The sequence below is a fragment of the Nycticebus coucang genome, chromosome 22, assembly GCF_027406575.1.
Source record: "Nycticebus coucang isolate mNycCou1 chromosome 22, mNycCou1.pri, whole genome shotgun sequence".
In the NCBI taxonomy this organism is placed as follows: domain Eukaryota; kingdom Metazoa; phylum Chordata; class Mammalia; order Primates; family Lorisidae; genus Nycticebus; species Nycticebus coucang.
In genome coordinates, this window is record NC_069801.1 from 26,869,645 (window position 1) to 26,888,270 (window position 18,626).

At 49.6% G+C, this 18,626-nt stretch overlaps 1 protein-coding gene across 2 annotated transcripts in view; it reads right to left on the reverse strand.

Moving 5' to 3' along the window:
• PHC2 (polyhomeotic homolog 2) overlaps window positions 1–18,626 on the reverse strand; it is a 106,937-nt gene that overhangs the window by 38,751 nt on the left and 49,560 nt on the right. For both annotated transcript variants that reach the window (XM_053575756.1, XM_053575755.1), the window contains exons 2-7: window positions 12,558–12,779; window positions 11,590–11,748; window positions 10,205–10,282; window positions 9,625–9,789; window positions 7,771–7,857; window positions 6,348–6,660 (exon numbers count right to left, since the gene is read on the reverse strand). In XM_053575756.1, the coding sequence (XP_053431731.1) occupies window positions 6,348–6,660; window positions 7,771–7,857; window positions 9,625–9,789; window positions 10,205–10,282; window positions 11,590–11,748; window positions 12,558–12,725 (970 nt within the window). In that variant the 5' untranslated portion in view covers window positions 12,726–12,779. The remainder of the gene's footprint in view (window positions 1–6,347; window positions 6,661–7,770; window positions 7,858–9,624; window positions 9,790–10,204; window positions 10,283–11,589; window positions 11,749–12,557; window positions 12,780–18,626) is intronic.

The following is an 18,626-nucleotide window of genomic DNA, read 5'->3' on the forward strand; positions in this document are numbered from 1 at the left end:
AGTAGGACATAAAGACAGTGTGCAGGTTTTGAAACAAGAAGGAACTAATGCAGTCTCTGAGATTCTAGCCCTGGAGATGAGTGAAGCCTTGCTTGGTCAGCAGGCCTTGAGCAAGGCGGGGAGCCAGTGCAGAGGAAGGGTCAGCAGAACCTGGCAACCAGCTGGTGATAAGCTGGGTGGTGATGGAGGGTGGGACTAGGAGGGAGAGGGAACAAATGTCTAGCCCGAGTTTACTTTGTGCTGGTCCTTTCCCAGCCACCTCACTCATCCTTACAGCCTGTGGGAAATACAATCACCTCCGTTTTATAGATGAGGAAATTGAGCTTTATAGAGATGAAGTAACTTGATTATGGTCATTAAACTAACAAGTGACGAAACTGGGGCCTGAAATCAGGTTAACTCTGAATTCCATTCTTTTCCCACTATGACACTCTGCCTTCCTGGTGAAGGAAAATAAACTCAGAATAACTCTGTGAGCCAGGGGTGCAGGAAGACCCCACGATTACGGACAGCGGTCCAGAAACTGGGAAAGGGAACTGGGTTTTGATTTTTCAGGGTTTTGGTTTTTGTGTTGGTTTTGGATTCTCCAAATCAAAACAATAACAACAACAACAAAAAAACTTGCAGGCAGGTAGGGTGATACCCAAGTAGGAATATCCAATAGACGGGGAGAAATCTACAGGAAGAGGGGATGAGGAAGGGATGGACACATATTGAGAGTCTGTCAGCAGAAGGGCATAGGTGTCTGAAAGGTATGAACAGACAAGCTCGTCTAGGAGTGAAACACCAAGGGGCACAGGGCTGAGTCTCTTGGAAGACCCCCAGTAATGGCAGTGGGGCAAGGGAGAAGGAGGAGGAACAGGTCCCCCCCCCCTCCACACACACAGATGGCCACATGAGCACATGGCCGCTCTGAGCTTAGGTGCTTCCTAGCGCCAGCTGAGCTAATCCTCCTTCTGTTCCATTTTTGAAACATACTCATTTTTCAAAGCATAACTCAAGTTTCCATAACCTCTATCAGAATTTAAACTCTGTCCCCCTCTGTAGCCCCTCCAGTGCCCAGGACAATGCATGGCACAGAATTTATATATATACATGTGTATATATACACACACACACACACACACATATATATATATTTTTTAGAGACAGAGTCTCACTTTATTGCCCTAGGTAGAGTGCCGTGGAGTCACAGCTCACAGCAACCTCCAACTCTTAGGCTTAGACGATTCTCTTGCCTCAGCAACGAGTAGCCGGGACTATAGGCGTCTGCCACAATGCCCAGCTATTTTTTGTTGCAGTTTGGCTGGGGCTGGGTTCAAACCTACCACCCTCAGTATATGGGGCCGGTGCCCTCCCCACTGAGCCATAGGCGCCACCCTGCATGGCATATAATTGGCGCTAAAGGAATATTTGTTGTGCTGAACAGAACAATTTAAGAGACAAACTCTGGGGATGACAGTTAATCACTCTTTCCGAGCTATATCTTTTTCATCTGTGAGATGGAATAATCATTGTTAGGGTTAAGTGAGGTATGTAGGTAAAGTATTTAGTACAGTTCCTGGGACATGGTTGTTCATTAAATGGTAATTATTATTATTAGCTGGCAGTGACCAGGGAAATAGTGTAATAGAAGCCTAGGGTGATGAGTTTCAGGAAAGAAGATATGCCCAATAATTCTAAGTCCCTTTGTGTTCTGCAGTTGGCTTACTCTCCCTCTCTCTTCTCTCTCTCCTTCTCTTTCTTTCCCTCTCCCTCTCTCCCTTTCTCTCTCCTCTCCCTCTCTCTTCTCTCTCTCTCCTTCTCTCTCTTTCCCTCTCCCTCTCTCCCTTTCTCTCTCCTCTCCCTCTCTCTTCTCTCTCTTTCCCTCTCCCTCTCTCCCTCTCTCTTCTCTCTCTCCTTCTCTCTCTTTCCCTCTCCCTCTCTCCCTTTCTCTCTCCTCTCCCTCTTTCTTCTCTCTCTCTCTCTCCTTCTCTCTCTTTCCCTCTCCCTCTCTCCCTTTTTCTCTCCTCTCTCTCTCTCCTTCTCTCTCTTTCCCTCTCCCTCTCTCCCTTTTTCCCATGCATCCACATACATGTGGTGAAGGATGCAAACTCCTCCACTAATTGCCTCTACCTTAAGGATTTTCCCCCCTTGAATATAAGAAGAGTTTCTTAGATCTAATTTGGTCCTATTGTGGTAGTTGAAACAACCTTCCTGGCTGGTTCCATGATTTTAATATCAAAATTACTGGGAATTTTTATTTCCAGCTAGATACCAGGCCCACCTGTGGGCTTTTGTTTTTATTGGATTCTCTAAGTAAAAGTGTATTTTTACCCCACAATTGGGAGGCTGTTTTGGAGGGAGATATGGTTCCCAAGAACCCTAGAATCAGCAGCATCACCTCATCCAGGCTCTGGGAGAGAGAAGCCGCTGCTCCCTGACACAGAATGCCCTCTGCAGCCCTGTGGCAGGGCTTCCCGACACAGAATGCTCTGCCTTCAGCTGAGACCTGAAGCGGGCTGGGGATACAGAACAAAGCCCTGGCATCTGGAGGCCCCACTGGGTGAAAAGGACCCAGATTTTCCATGACCCATAGCATCTCCTTCCCGGTCAGCAACTTTCTCCTCACCTTTGGGCCTGAGTGTACACCCAAAGCCTGGAGCTTATCCACTAGCATGAGGACTCCAAGAACAAGCCTCCTATCTAGACCTGTGGCCCAGCTCCCTTAGGACTCAGCTTCCCTGCAAGCCAGGCCACAGGGCCCTTGCTGCCTGCCCTCTCCCGCCCTCTGTTATTCAGTCCTCATGTCTCCAAGGGCAAAGTCAGACCTTTTGCTTTCCCCTCCAAAACCCAACCTCTTAGGCTCCGCTCTCCGCCCCTTACTCCCCTCCCCCACCCACGCCCCCCCCATCCCTTTTCTGGGCATAAGGGACCTTTTCTATTTGCAGAGCCTAAAGAAGCTGGTTGCCAAGGTGACAGGAGCCAGGAGCAGCAGGGAGCTTGCCCTGGGGGAGGGGCTTTGCCCCCAAACAGCTGTCAGTGGGAGCGGTCCCAGCTGGGACTGGAGGGTTTGCCTGCTCTGGGGGGAAACAGCCCCCAGGAGAGCACATTCCTCTCTGCTATTCACGCCCCCCCTCACCCCAACAAGTCTCCACTGGTTACTTTCCCCAGGGGCATTTAGCCAGCCAGCTCAAAAAATGCTCCAATAACAAACAAAAAAATGCGCTGCATGCTCTCCCCGCTCTCTCTCTGTCTCTCTCTCACACACACATGAACAAGCACAAGCACGCTCTTCTCTCCTGCTCCCCAATTCCTTGGTTCATTTGGTTCCTTCACAGTGGGTTGGCTGGGCAGGAGGCCAGAAGTCACCTCAGCCTGGGGAACTGTGGAGCCCAAGACAGGTGCTGCTCCAGGCTGCCCCCCCCCCAATCAGGTCCTAAGAATGATTTCAGTCTTTTTTGTTCCAGAGGCCCTAAGAGGATCTGCTGCTCCTAAATCTCCTCCAGCTGCCTACCAAGTGGGAGGTGGGGGGTAGGGGGGATGGAACCACAGGGCTCACAGAGAGGAAGGGGTGGGAGAGGAAGGAAGAATAGGACTGGACGGAGGGAGGCAGGAACAATGCAAGGCCTGCTGACTGTGTCTCTGGGGAGAGGAGGGTCTTTGTGGGACTGCCGTTCACAGCTGCTCCATAGAAAGTTCTATGGCGCTGCTGGTTTCTGTGCTGCAATACAGCCATGTACTGCCAGTCTTAGGCCTAAGGATCTCAAGCCTGTAACTCACTGGCTTTTATATTTACATGGAATTCTTTAAGCTTTGGGGTCAGGAATGAGAAAGGCCAAGGAGACCCCGAATTACTCTAAGAACTGGGAAGGGCAGTCTGGCTCGATGACTGAGAACACAGGACTTGACTAAGCCAGATACGGAGCTGGATGCCGATTCTGCCACTTACAACTGAAGTGACTTTGAGTGACGTGTGTAGTAAGTGCATGGTGAGCCCTCAGAGCTGCAGTTTCCTCAGCTGTAAAATGGACAGAAACACCTACCTTCCAGGGTTCCTTCCCAGGTTTAGAGAAGGGCTGTGTGTGTTATCTAGCACACTGGACATTCTGTACGTGCCAGTCCCCTTTGTGTTCAGTTTTCTTGGGAATTCAGAGTTGCCTGATAGGCTTGGGAGGAACCCTGCAAGTGGTCTCTCTTTTGTACAATCCTTAGAATTTGGGGGACTGGCTTAGATTTAGAAAGAGGTTACATTTTTGGCCTGAGCAGGAATGGGGTTCTCAGGAAGTCCTGAGGGCCTTGACATTGCTCTAGGGCATGCACATTGAATGGGAACATTGAGGAAATGCTCATTTAGGGGCCCTGCTCTAATCCAAACTGCTACCCACACACTGAAAGATCCCCCAGTCTTCACTCTTCTGAGTATCATTTTCTTTTTCTGCAAAAGGAAGAGGCTGGCCCAGTCTCTGGGGAAAGCAATGCCAGACAGTGAGAAACATCTGGAAGCCCAGGGCAGTGAGGCCTCTGCAGGGAGGCGCCTTCCTTAGCTCAGCAGTGACCACTGGAATGCAGGGGCTGACCCTATGTCCCTGGGGGATTTCTGAAGCCTCAGAAAGGTTAATAAAGGACTTTGACTGGGTTTCTTCCCAATTCCGAGTCATACGCCCTGCTTCCTCTGCCTGGAATGCCCTTCTGTACTTCGTTGGGTAATTTGCTCATGTTTTAAGACTCTTGTGCCCCTTCCTCTGCAGGACAGCATCTCTGACCCATCCTGTCTGCAGTGAGTCGACTATCCACAATGTACTTGGTACTTAGTCCTACAATAGAATTTATTAAATCAAACAGACTTGCTTACATATCTGAAGCCCCTCTTTTGATTCCATACTCCCCTAGGTAAAAAAATTATATTTTGACCGAGATATATTAAAATATATTCTTAAGGTTTGGTGCCCATAGCATAGTGGTTACGGTGCCAGCCACATACCCCAAGGCTGGAGGGTTCGAACCTGGCCTGGGCCAGGTAAACAACAATGACAACTGCAACAACAACAACAAAAAATAGCCAGGAGTTGTGGCCTGTAGTCCCAGCTGCTTGGGAGGCTGAGGCAAGAGAATCACTTAAACCCAAGAGTTTGAGGTTGCTGTGAGTTGGGATGCCATCGCACTCTACTGAGGGTGACATAGTGAGACTCTCTCTCTCAAAAAAAATGTATATATATATATATATATATACACACATATATATTCTTGAGATGAATGTTCTCAAGAGAAAACTACAGCTTAGATTGGATAGTAAAATGGTCTGGATGAGGACAGAGTGTTGGTGGATGTCTCAGGGATATGATCAGGGTGACTCTTTTTTTTTTTGCCTGGGGCTGGGCTTGAACCCACCACCTCCAAGATATGGGCCAGGCACCCTACTCCTTTGAGCCACAGGCGCCACCCCAGGGTGACTCTTTTTAATGTAAAGCTGTGTGGTCCACTGCTCTATTTATTTCTGTGGTCTAACAGCTTGGTCTTGTTCTCTAGACTGATTTAATTCTGGCTTCCAGGGCTCTTGCAGATTTTCCCATTAAAAAATGCCCACAATAGGCAGTGCTGGGAGTTTCAGCAGGCAGGGAAGGGAGTCTAGCCAGGGAATACTGATTCATCCGTTCACAGAATTTGCCTCACAAGTCATCTGCTGGATTTTTTTTAATCTATTAGATTTATTTCCAAGGATCCCTGTCCCTGGCAAGCCTTTCTTGGCTCCTTTCCTCAAGGCTAGACAGCTCCTCTGTACTCCTGCAGTGGTCGGAGCTTAGATGTATTATAGCACTTACCACAACCTACTGCACTGTGATTGTCGATCTCCTCAACTAGAGTGCGCCCTCCTTGTAGGGCAGGGACCAAGTCTCATTTATCTCTGCACGCTTAGAACTGGCAACATGACAGGCCAATATTAATCAACAAGTATCTGCTGCATGATGAGAAAATAAGCCTTCCACTTCCCCATCTCCCTGTGTAGCTCCTACGCACTTCTGGGTAGCCCCCGTCCTTTTTGCTGAATCTTAGAGAATTTCAAAATATTCCACTGCCAACCTCCCACTCACTCAAGGTTATGAACTGTGCTTGTGTACGCCAAGATTCATCCCTGTGCCCATTGTGAAGGACTCATTTATTCCAACTGATGACTTCCTTCCTTAAGTTAGACTATAAGCATGAAACAGAATCGGGAGCTGATGAAGACCTCAAGATGGGGACAGGGCAAAGAGACACATGGCTGGTACCTCAGCAAGTCTATGGGGAAAAGGAATGCTTGAAAAGTTCCTTCTGACCCACAATCTTGAGTTTTCTGGGCTGGGATTCCTTCTTCCTGGAGCCCTTACCTGGTGCAATGAGGGGGTGGGTAGCCACAGCAGGAACCGCCCGGCTGAGCCCAGCCCGGCCCTCCATGTTCCCTGGCACACTGCTGCCGCCATCTCCTTTCTTGAGTGGCTCCATCAGACTGTCAGTTATGCCAGGCTTGGCACCTGCGGGGGAACCCTGAGCAGTGTTTCTGCCCTGTGATGGGGTAGGCAGAGGCTGGCTACTGCCAGGCGTGGGTTTCAGGGCCAAGTTGGGCAGGACAGGCTGAGTGGGCGGAGGGCCCGAAGCTGCTGCAGCTGGTGTCTGCTGTGCTCGGAGGGTCAAGTTCTGTACCTGGAAAAGAGGGGTCTATGGGAGTCCAGAGAATGCGGGTAGTAGCAATACCCCAACATACAACCAAGAGCAGGCAGAGTTAGGGATGGACCCAGGAGTGGCTGAACAGGATAGTGGATTGTAAAATCAGAGAGAAAGGGAGAGAGAATGAGTTAGGGGCTGAAAGAGAAACCAGGAGCAGGTGGTTTCTAAGGAGGGCAAGGAAGTTTGCTAGTGACTGGACCCATTAGCAGAAGACACTAGACTGAGCAGGCAAGGGCAGTGAGGCCAGGCCTCTCCCTCCTCCTGGGGCCTCCCTCCTTCCCCAAATTCTCAGGATCAGAAGCGTACTCAGAAATCATTCCCAGACAGGTGGAGCATGGGCCTTCCCATGGTGAAAAAGGCCAAGGCAAAAGTGAAAGTTAATTGACCATCAGGGCCACCAGGCAAAAGATTATCTTGTACTCATTGTAAGCTTAACAGCCAGCGCCTTATTCACCCTGGTCCCTGGCGCCCTCTGCTGGACACACAGAGGCTGTGCTACCAAGCCATCCAGGCTCTGGGGCTCCAAGGTCCCATTCTGTGGCTGTGGGTGGGGAGGTGGAGTGGGAGGGTGCTCTTTTCCCTGCTGTCCACAGAATCTTCACAGCCACTAGGGTCCTTGTGCTCCCAGCCTGAGGAGGGAACACATCTTTGCTCTCTTTTCCACACCATTTTTCCTAATCCTAGCAGGGCTAGCATGTGCAACCAGAGCGGGACTTCCACTCGCCAAGCAGCAACATGGAGTAAGTTGTACTGGGGAGGGTGTAAGGCGTGCGCACCCAGGGGTGGGGGGGTAGCACTGACCACTCGTCACTGGCAATCATGCTGGCCCCAGCACGCTGCTCTCTGGCTCCTAAGCTATGTTTGAGTGAACAAAACAGGATGAAGAGGAGCTGATTCCCACTGTACAGGAATGAAAGAGCGAGCCTGGGAGCGCTGGGATGCCCCATCTCCGACCTGCTTTCCTAGAAGGTCCCAGCCTCTCCAAAGATCCAGAGCTCCTCCAGGGCTTACGCCCATCCCAGCATTAGTCCCCCTCTACAGTGGTGCCCACCCCCCCACGAGCTCCCACAAGCATGGAGTCCTCACCTGGGCGGGGGTGGGGGGCCGGGCGGGGGAGCCAGTGCCGAGCTCAGGCTGCACAGTAGCGACGGTGGCCGTGGGCGTGAAGATGAGCTGAGGGGACAAAGGAACAGTGCCGCCTAGGCTCCTAGCTACCTGCACCAGGTTACCTGGTTGGGCCTGGAATCACAGGAAACGAGGCGCCTTTTACCTGCCCGATGTGGGCTCAGCCGCAGGACAGGACAGTTTGGCTTGAGAGCAGTTATGGGGAAGGCTGGGGAGGAGACAGAGGGAGAGACCATCCTGACCCAGGCTGGTCAGTGGCGGGGTTGTTGGGGAGAGAGCCGCTCTGGGGTTGTACCAAAGCTGAGTTTCCTTCAGAACCCTCTCTGAGGAGCTCATCCTAGAGGGGACCAGGATTCCCAGGACACCCTGAAGTTATTATCTTCTCAGCACTCTGGGGAGCAGCAGAGACTTTGGGCTGAGACAGCTGCCCTAGGATCATTTTCAAGGTCTAACCCCCTCTTAAACCCACAGCTGAGCCTGAACAAGATCCCCCTCCACAGGGGATCAATTCGATGTATTCTTTTGGTCATATTCTAGTCCAGCGGCTCTCAACCTGTGGGTTGCGACCCACAGGAACTGTATTAAAGGGCGTGACATTAGGTTGAGGATCACAGTTCTAGTCAATTTAGATTGGGGGGCAGGGCTAGAGACATCAGTGGAGGAACTACACTGTGCTGGGTCTGCATCTCCGTTGCAGGAGTGTAGGTCATATGGTGTTCTCTGCGTGACACCTTCACCTCCACATGAACCCTGCTCTGCATCAGAAACTGTCGATATGCTGGTATCCTGACAGGTGCTTTCCCCCAGCTAGGGCAGTAGACAGTGACACGATGTGGTTGGGTAGTGCCCTAGGGAGATGGAAGTCTATTTCATGCTGTGCATCTAAGAGGGTATTCCCTGGGAATGGGGAGGTGCCTCCAGGATGAACCAGAGCCAAGAATAAAAGTATAGAAGTAAGACCAGAAAAGTCCCAGTGTCAAGTTCTGGCCACAAGGGCAAAGGGAGGGGTAGGACTGTATTGTCTTCAGGAAGATGTGTCAAGGGGCTATAGGGAGGAATCTTCAAGGAATGGGAGGAGTGGGAGGTATGAGAGCCCACCGTGGGATATGTTACTGCCTCCCAGGGAGTGTGCTTCTGTTTTCTCAGGAAATTGCTCTAAATCCTAGAAATGCATAAGGTTAGGTTCCTAAGGACCTCTGTAGGGACAGGTGCAAAGGAGAGACTCTAGGTGTGCCTGTCCAGGGCTGGTGCTATCCTGAGTATGTTCTGCCCAAACAGGCCCACTGCCTTGATCAGAATGGGGGCCCAGCTGGTAGGGCAATGGAGTCAGCAGTGTGCCCTGAAGCTGGCTGTCCCTTCACACCAGGCCTGTAATGCGCCTTTGGCTCCCATGTTAGAGGTGGTCATTTCTTGTAAGGACTGTCACAGCAGGAAGATCCCACTTTTGTAGAGCGCATGGACATGTATGTGTCTGCCTATCTCACATGTCTGAGGGTCCAGAACCATCTGGGCGTGCACCCTGTACTGTGCACTCCAAATTTTGAGTAGTTTCTGATAAGTAGGGGACAATTTTTTTTCACTCTAGGGGGAGAAAAAAGCAGCATCAGGGGTGTCAGCCTGGAGCCCCACCCTCTGTGAGTCATTGAGCCTACACCAAAGCTAACACTCAGCCCTCCAGGCCCCTTCCTTATCCCTCCCTGAATCTCTTGCCCCTGGCCTGAGTGCTGCCTCCCCACCCTTCTCTAATCTCTCAGTGTCTCTGCCTCTGTCCCCCCACCCCCACCCCAAGCTGTGGCCCAGGCTGTGGGCACTCACCATCTGTGCCCTTAGATACATCTGTGCTTGGCTCGCAGTCAGGGCTGGGGAAGATGTGTTGCCCAAGAGCACAGCCTGCTGGGCGATGCCTGAGGCTGCTGCGGAGTTGACGCTCTGAGCCCGGTTGAGGAGCTGGGCTGCTGCCGGGGAGGCGGCCAGGTTGATCTGATGAGAGAGACGTGCAATAGGAGACAGGAGGCTGTGTCCCTCTCATCTACATCTTTCCTTCGTTTGTTTCCTTCCTTCATTTACTCAGCCTCCCTTAGGGCCATCTGTGGTCCCTGAGCCTGGGTACTTCCCCAGTGCCTTGGTGCAGAGCTGCAGGAGGGTCCAATGTTAAGGGAGCTGTGCTATCAACAGGGAGCCTTGACATTGGAAAGATGACAGGGCATTACGAATCTAAGGGTTAGAAGAAGTATGCATTCTTTTTGTTCTGCCAAGAACAGGAGTCTAGCCATGATTCAGCATGCCTAAAGATTCACCACAAGTGGGTCTGGGAACTCACGAGCATTTTAGACAAGGAGGAAGGAGCTGGTCCCCAAGGTGTGGACTCTGCCTGCTGCTCCCCCATCCTACTCACCGAAGATGACTGGGCTGGGGCCTGTGCAGACACATTGCTGCCTGAAGTGCTCGCTTGTCTGTTGGCCACCAGGCTCGCCTAGAAAAGAGCAAACTCTCACTAGAGTCTCAGCCCACCCCAGTCATTCCTGGTCTCTTGTTTTCCAAAGGAGGCACTGCAGGCCAGAGGAAGGGACAGCAGCCTCCTCCATGTGACCTTCAGCAAGCAGCCTGGCTTCCTCTTTGGTAAGATGAGGACAATAGCAGTAGCTACCCTGGAGAGCTGCTGTTAGCTGAGAGGCCTGGCAAGGCTGAGCATCACTCTGAGCACTCTGTTGCTCTTGCTGCGGCCTTCAGCCTCCACTGCCCATCGGCCCCGGCCCACAGGATGAGAGTTTCCAGATACTGTCTGGAACGTCCAAACTGCCCTTCTCCCCTGCAAGCTTCTCAGCCTTCAGATGTCAGTGGCAGTGTTCCTCGAGCAGACACGCCTCCCCTGACCACCGAGGCAGGGCTTCCTCTTGGTGCTTCAGTCACAGCAATTGTTCTTTTCTTTCACTAAGCTTATCACAACTTAGTTATTTAAATATTATGTTTCCTTGGCTATTTTGCTTCCTGTTTACTTGATGGCTCCTCAGTATAAGCTCCGAGGAGTCAGGGTTCACGGTATACCCAGCACTTGATTTAACTTTGCATACAGTAGGGGCATAAAACATTTTGTTGAATGAATGAATGGATGAATGAATGAATGAATGAAGTATTCTTCTCAGCCAAGGAGGAGAGAGACTAACAACAGACAAGTTAAATGGACAATGCCCTTGCTTGTGGATGCCCCCTTGGAATCCTTGGCCCATTTCTGGACATGCAGGGACATGCTGTGGTGATTCACTCCTGTAATCCTAGCAAACTCTGGGAGGCTCAGGCGGGTGGAATGCTTGAGCTGCGGAGTTTGAGATCAGCCTGAGCAAGAGTGAGAGACCCCCATCTCTACTAAAAATAATAATAAAAGAAACTAGCCAGGCGTTGTGGCGGGTACCTATAATCCCAGCTACTCGGGAGGCTGAGGCAAAAGCATTGCTTGAGCCCAGGAGTTTGAGGTTGCTGTGAGCTATGACGCCACGGTGCTCTACCCAGGGCACAGAACTGTCTAAAAAATCAAACAAACAAACAAAAAAAGCAAAGAAAGAGGCTCCCTGGTACTTCTCCCCTGGGGTGGGCGGGTGAGAACCCAGTGCTCCACTCCCTGGCTTTGAGACCATGGGCTCTGCTCCTCAGCTGCCAACAGGAGGTAATAACCTCACAGGACTCCAGGAGGACTCATGTGGTGTTCTCAAGGCAAGCCCTGCTTCCTTTCTCACGCTCACAACCCCAGCCGCTGGCATGAGCGTCGGGTCACCGCTGCCTCACCTGTTGAACAGCCGCCAGGCTGTGGAGCTGGGCGCTGCTGAGGTGCTGCTGCTGGAGGGCCGCCGTCTGCAGCATGAGGTGCTGCTGCTGGGCTGCGTACATCTGCTGCAGGTACTGTGCTGCCGTGCCCGGCTGCCTGTGCAGGGCCTGCTGGATCACCTGCGGGGAGCGGGCACACTCAGCTGCTGCACACACCCTTGGTAGTAGTGCCTGGTCCACCCAGCTCTCCTTAACTGCTCCAAGAAGGAGACCGGGACCTGTGACCAGTGAGGTTACCGATCACCACTCTCTGGCGTGGGAGGACAGCTGTGTGCAGAGCTTCATCAAAGTCTCAATTACAGAACTGTAGCTAATAATAAACATTCTCACAGCTGGAGGAGAAGAAGATAATTATGTAAAAGGCTTGGTATGGTGCAGACAGCAATGGGTGGTCATGACTCCATTTTGGAACACTGTGTAATCATCTGGGAGGCCTCACGGATGACACTTTGCAAACTGCTGCTTTAGGGAAGAAGGTAAAAAGTTGCAAAGACAAAGGATTGTCTGGAGGTTCCTTTTTGGTTCTCAGTCTTTGGAAAACTTGATTTGTTCTTTGCAAGGTTGTGACTGCTTCATTTGGGTTGTGACTGAGCAGCTCCTGGCCATTTCCTTCTGTTTGCTATTTCTGTCTTCTCTTTACATTTCCACACAGCTTTCCTCCCCGACAGCCCTCTAGGATCTGAACCATCAGGTAAGAAAGGGGTTTTTCTGATCTGCTAAGTGTTTCCCCTCTCTCCAAACTTCCTTGACTGGACACATCTCGGATCACTTCTCCTCCTCTATCTGTACACAAATACATACCCACTCCTTTATGCCCATTCCAGAGTGTTCCCTACCCAGGTTATTCTGCCAGACCATGCCAAGACCTCCTCCTGGCTATCCCCGAATAAGATTAAGGAATACAATTCCTGGATCAATAAGAGTCTTACCTGCACGGTCTGCCGGTCAGGGATACCACTGTACACAGATATTTGGGGGCCAGTGAGGCGGCCACTCCCACCACTGCTGCCATTGTTGCAGCCACTGCTGGCCCCACTGGTACTGCTGGTGACACTGGCACTGCTAGACGTATGTGGGACTGGTAGCTCATTCTCCATGGCCTAGAGGCTGGCACAGTCAGGGAGTTCCGATGGCAGAAGAGCAGGCAGATGCTAGGAGAGAAGACGCAGGAATGAAGCGTTTAACAAACGCTTACTAGAGAACATTTAGACACAGTTTACCCTTTGTATTGGTGGGTTCCACATCTGTGGATTCAACCAACCACGGATCTAAGATATCTGAAAAAGAATTACATCTGTACTGAACGTATACAGACTCTTATTTGTCATTAGTCCCTAAACGACGTAGTATAACAACTATTTCTATAGCATTACATCGTATTAGGCATTAAAAATAATCTAGAGATGATTTAAAGTATTTGGGAGAGGCCAGTGGGGTGGCTCACGCCTGTAATCTCAGCACTCTGAGATGCCGAGGCAGGTGGATTGCTTGAGCTCAGGAGTTGGAGATAACCCCGAGCAAGAGTGAGATCCCATTTCTATTAAAAAAAAAAAAAAATAGAAAAGTAGCCAGGTGTCATGGCGGACATCTATAGTTCCAGCTCCTTGGGAGGCTGAGGCAAGAGGATCACTTGAGCCCAAGAGTTTGAGGTTGCTGTGAGCTGTGATGATGCCTCAGCACTTTACCCAGGGCAACAGAGTGAGACTCTGTCTCAAATAATTAAATAAATAAACAAACAAATAAAATAGAAATAAAAATAAATAAAGTATTGGGGAGAATGTGCTTAGGTTATATGCAAATACTACCCCATTTTATATCAGGGTCTTGAGCATCCATGACTCTTGGCATCTGCAGGGGTTCCTGGAACCAGTCCCCTATGGTGACAACTGTACAGTATATGCAACAGCCTGTAGTGGGGCCTCTGGTGAACTGAGGTCTTGAGACACACTTGCCTCCAGAAGTACAGGGCCAGGCTTAATTCACCAGGGGAGATCTGGGATCAGGTCTGCCTGATTCTGAAGCCTCTGACCTGTTCGTGCTGCCTGAGGAGGTAAAGCTACCAAAGCGGGCAGATCTCCCATTCGTTCTCACTAGCAGTGATCGGAGGAGGGCTCATCTTTGTGATGGGGAAACTAAACATCAGAGATCTTATTATTTGCCCATTTATACTGCCAGCTAGTGAAAGGATTAAATATCTACCAAGGCAGAATGAAAGAAAGAGGCCAATAAGGAGGAAATAAAATAAATTAAAATGTGGGTTTTATTGTCAAAGCCAGAGGGGTCGAGTACATTTGGAGTCTCTGTTTTGTCTCTTAATTACCTACTTTCTGTGCACTCTCTGAGTCTAATACTGATAGGGGACTACATTGAGCGATGTGTTTAAAATCTCAGATTTTAGAATCAGAAAGACTTGGCTTCATCCTGGCTACGCCACTTTCTAGCTGGGAAGTGTTGGCAAGTCACACGTGTCTAACCTTCTGTTTCTGAATCTGTCAGATGTAATAGTACATGGATCGCTGTGAGCAGGCAGCAAAACGATGACACGACGCCCTCAGCAAAGTGTCGCGCGCAGACCGAGCGCTCCGAAGCCCTGGCTGCTGTGGTGGCCCAGTTCTCACTGTCCAGTGCCAAGAGATCAGGCCTTGCTCAAGACAGAATTGGCAGAGCCTCTTGAACCTCCTGTCACCATTATTATGATGTTCCAGAAATTCCTTCAGGAACCCTCCTACGGTTCGAATACAGAGCTGGAAACTGCGTGGTCCCTTGAGGCTGTGTGCTTGGGAGTGGAGAGGAGCCAGGAAAGAAGGGAAGGGTGTTTGGAGCGGCACACCAGACCTCAGCTTAATTTCCCATTTTTTCTTTCTTCATGCTATTCCTCAAATTCTCATTTCTACACATAAGCTTTTCCTTTCTACAAGTAAAAATATTTGTCATCCCATCATAGCTATCCCATCCTCTGCTTGCAGATTATACCAATTTAATCAATGGAGAAAATGCACTTTTTCACATTAATGAAAGTGCAAAGCACCAAAATAGTCAGTAAGGTCCTTTTGTCAGCTCCCCAGAGATGCTCAGTTGGGGTGGGGGTCTCCATTTCTCAGGCTGCCTTCTTCAGACAGGGGGAACTCAAACATGGGCTGAAAAGAACTAGGCGAAAAGACAGGGATATTGGGAGTCCAGAAAGCCAAGCCACTCCAGGGGGCAGGCAGCGAGCTGCTTAGGGCTTCCAAGGCAGTGTAGCAGTCTTCCAACTGTGCTCATAACCCCCGGGGTCTTTAAGCAGTGATCTTTCCTAATGTTTATACGTTTGCTTTTACTGCCACAGGGCAAAGCTCTTGTCCATGAATTCCTTTTGTCCTGAACTGCCCTCACTTCTGGCCTCATTATGGCTACCCACTCGTTAAGGATGCTTATGATAACGATGCTGCAGGAATCAATGAAATAGCAACATCAGTAAGAATTTCCTATGCCCAGCACTGTGGAAATCCTCCTTACTTTGTGTTCTGGGCTGGGTATAAAGTGGTAGAAGGCACAATTTCTTCTTTCTTTCTTGCAGAAATTGGAAAACTAGTTGCAAAGATAGGGCTCAGATGAAATTTTAAGGATCACCTAGCAACAAATCAGGAAATGACGGCTCATTCCAATGTGGATACCCCATAGAATCCCAAGGCCTCACCTCCCTTTCCCAAAGTATTCACCAGAACTGGGCTTCGGTTCTGGACTTTAATCCCACTCTAGGAAATCTTGACTGAAGTCTTATAAACTTAAAGAGTGGGGAAACAGGGCAGCTGCTACAGCAAGTTAAGAGAACAGGATAACCCCCACCCTGGCTGGTCAGGCCTCAGCTCTATTTTTTGTTTATTTTGAGGACAGACATTGAGGACAGTATATACTCAAACCTCGTGGAGAGAGAAAGTAAGACACAATTCTAAAGAGAGCATGTCATTTCTTTATAGAAAAACTGCTTGGGCAAGGACAGCCACTGCCCCCGTGCAGGGGAGAGAGCGTCAGCACACAACCTGGGGACGTGGACACCGTGACTTCCCGTGCGCCTGCCCACCTGCCTCCTTCCTCTGCAGGCAAGCATACCTTCCCCATCTCTCCTCTAGGCTTCGCCCCCCAGTTTGCCTTTTCTGTCCAGTAGTATTTGCCCCCCACCTCCAGCACCCGGTTTTCTGACTCTTGCTCCTGCCCTATGTCCCTACCCCAATCACACCTGTGCTCACACTCGCTCCCCTGCAGCACTGGCCCCGGCACGGACCTTGCTGTGCTCACTGTGGACACCAGCGTATTCCCCCAACCTCCATCTTTTCTCACTCTCTTGTGATTGATTTCACTGGTTGCCCCATTCACTCTAATGAGCTCTCTCTCCCGTTCTTGACCTCGCTGCCCTCTCCGCACACTCTCTCCTGGCCCTGCTCGGCCTCCCTCTGCATCTGGCCCCTCTGGCCCTCCCTCTGCCTGCTCCCTTGCAGCACCGGCTCCAGTTCCCTCTCTGCTCACTTGAGGCCTCTGCTTCCCTGAGCATGTCTCTCTCCTCCTCAGACTGACCAGCATCTCTCTCTTTCCTCCTTCATCTTCTCCCCTGCTCGCTCGCTCTCTCCACACCGCCTCTCAGGCCTGGACCCTCTGTCCTGGCCTATGCTTCTGACAGCTACAGCCATCTTTCCAGTGCGCTTCCTCTCTTTCTGGCTGTCGCTCAGTCACTCATGTAAAAGACAGAGGAGGGCAGGACAGACCCCAACTAGAGGATTAGGGAATTAACTGATTTTAAGTGTATAATTCAGTATCATTAACTATGCTGACAGTGTCGTGTAACCAGTTTACACTATTTCTAGAACTTTCTCGTCACCTGAAACAGGAACTCCTCATTCCCCTTGTCTCCCTGCCTAGCTCCTGGTAACCTCTAATCTACTTCTGTCTCCATGAACTGGCCGAGTCTAGGTATCTCATACTGGAACTGTGTACTATTTGTTCTTTTGTGCCTGGCTTATTCTACTTAGCATAATGTTGTGAAGGTTCATCCATGCTGTCTTATCAAAACGTCATTCCTTTTAATGGCTGAATAATATTCCATTAATCTTGCTTATCCATTCATCTGCTGATGGGCATTGGGTTCCTTCTATCTGTAGGCCATTCATTATAAATGTTACAATGAACATGGCATACATCTAAGTCCTTGCTTTCAATTCTTTTGGGTATATACCTAGCAGTGAAATTGCCAGATCCTATGTTTGGACATGTGACTATCCATCTGTCTCTGCACTTGTTGAATTTCTCCTGTTCTTGGGCTCACAGTCCCCCTAAGCCCCTCAGTGTGGTACCTGAACCCTCCATGCTCTGACCCTCCTGGCCTCATTTTTTTCACTGTTTTTCCATACTTTACTCTCACTGGGCTCAGCATTATTCCAAACAACACAAGGCTTTGGACACCTTGCTACTTCCTGCCTCTGTGGCTTCCTCGTACATTCCCTTTTCCCTGAAATACCTTCCTTCCATTTTCATTTGACCAACTTAGATCTTCAAAACAACTTGAATTTCCCCTGTGAACACACACTAAGTGCAACTTGCTCTAAGTCTTCTTCTTTTACATCAGGTGAAGTCCCAATTTCTTCCTTTAAGACATCCAGTTGGACGGCTGCTCCCACACCTTGCACTTACCTCTCTCTTGGCACTTGCAATGCTCAGAAAAAAAGGGTCTATTTTCTAGACTGGACTCTGAACTCTGGGAGAACAGGGATTATAGGACATTTTCCCATATGTCCATGGTGCTTCATTCCATATATGTTTGCTGAATAGAATTGTTTGAAATGTACCACACTCCAACCCGTTCTTTGTCTGAAAGCTTAATTTCCCAACTTTTCATCTGGAAGCTTAGTTTACTTTACAAAATTCCTCCCTAGTCTAAAACATAATCCACCCATGATTTAATTTCAGTACCTTTCATCAATGGTGTCTATACTGCTGGTGATGACTGCATATTGAGCACCACCTATTACTTGTCAAACTCTACAGTAGATGTTTTATGTATACTATGACCTCCCTTATTGGGGAGGTATTATTATCCTAATTTTGTCAGTGGGAAACCTATCTAAGTCATTTATCTAAAATCATCATGGAACTGGGATTCCAAACCAGGTCTGAATGCAAAGCTTGAACTCTTTCTACCGTACTCTCTGCAGCTTCACCTGTAATCTGACTTTAAGCCGTTATTTCAGTGAGACTGGGCAAGGTCCACGTCAAAGCACACTTGATTTTCACAGTTAAAGGAACTGAGATCACTGAATTAATCCCCTGATTATTAATCCACATCTGTTAAATAGTTTAGATGTATAAAATAATCCTCTACATGATGTATAAATAAAGGAGAAAGTGCATGTGTATCCATCAACCAGTTTAACTTCCCTCATTTTTCCTCTGCAAAAACTGAGGCCCAGTTTCTAGTCTTTCGAGAAGTAAGTGACTTCCTCAGGGTGACATGGCTCCTCTGACTTTTCCAGTACCCAGGAAGGCACCCAGAAAACCTACTGGCCTTATGGTGGTAAAGACTTGCTTAGCTAGCAGATGGGAGTTTGCCCTGAGGAGAAATCAGAAGTCAGGATCCTGCCCTATGTCACTTTCTTACTGGGCTCCTAGTAGAGAAGGGAACTTGACTTAGAAAGAACTAGAATTGACCAGAAAGTACGGCCCATGTTGTAGCTTCCAATCTTTTTCTTCTGCGGTTCCCCTCTTCGACCCAGTGCTTTCGTGTCTCCCCACTCCCACCTTCCTTCTGCCTCGAAGCTGTTGGGAGGTGGAGGCGGCGGTCTGGAGGCTCAGCGAGGGCTACTGGGGCCGCGGAGGCCCCTCCCGGTGTCCTGCTTTCTGGTGCCCCACGTTAGAACCTTTTAACTTTCACATTATCTTGGCGCTAAGCATTTTACCCACCCCTATTTAGTTGCCTTTTAATTCCTATGCTTACTCTTTTTTCTTCCTTCTATCTCATCCTTTATTGCTTT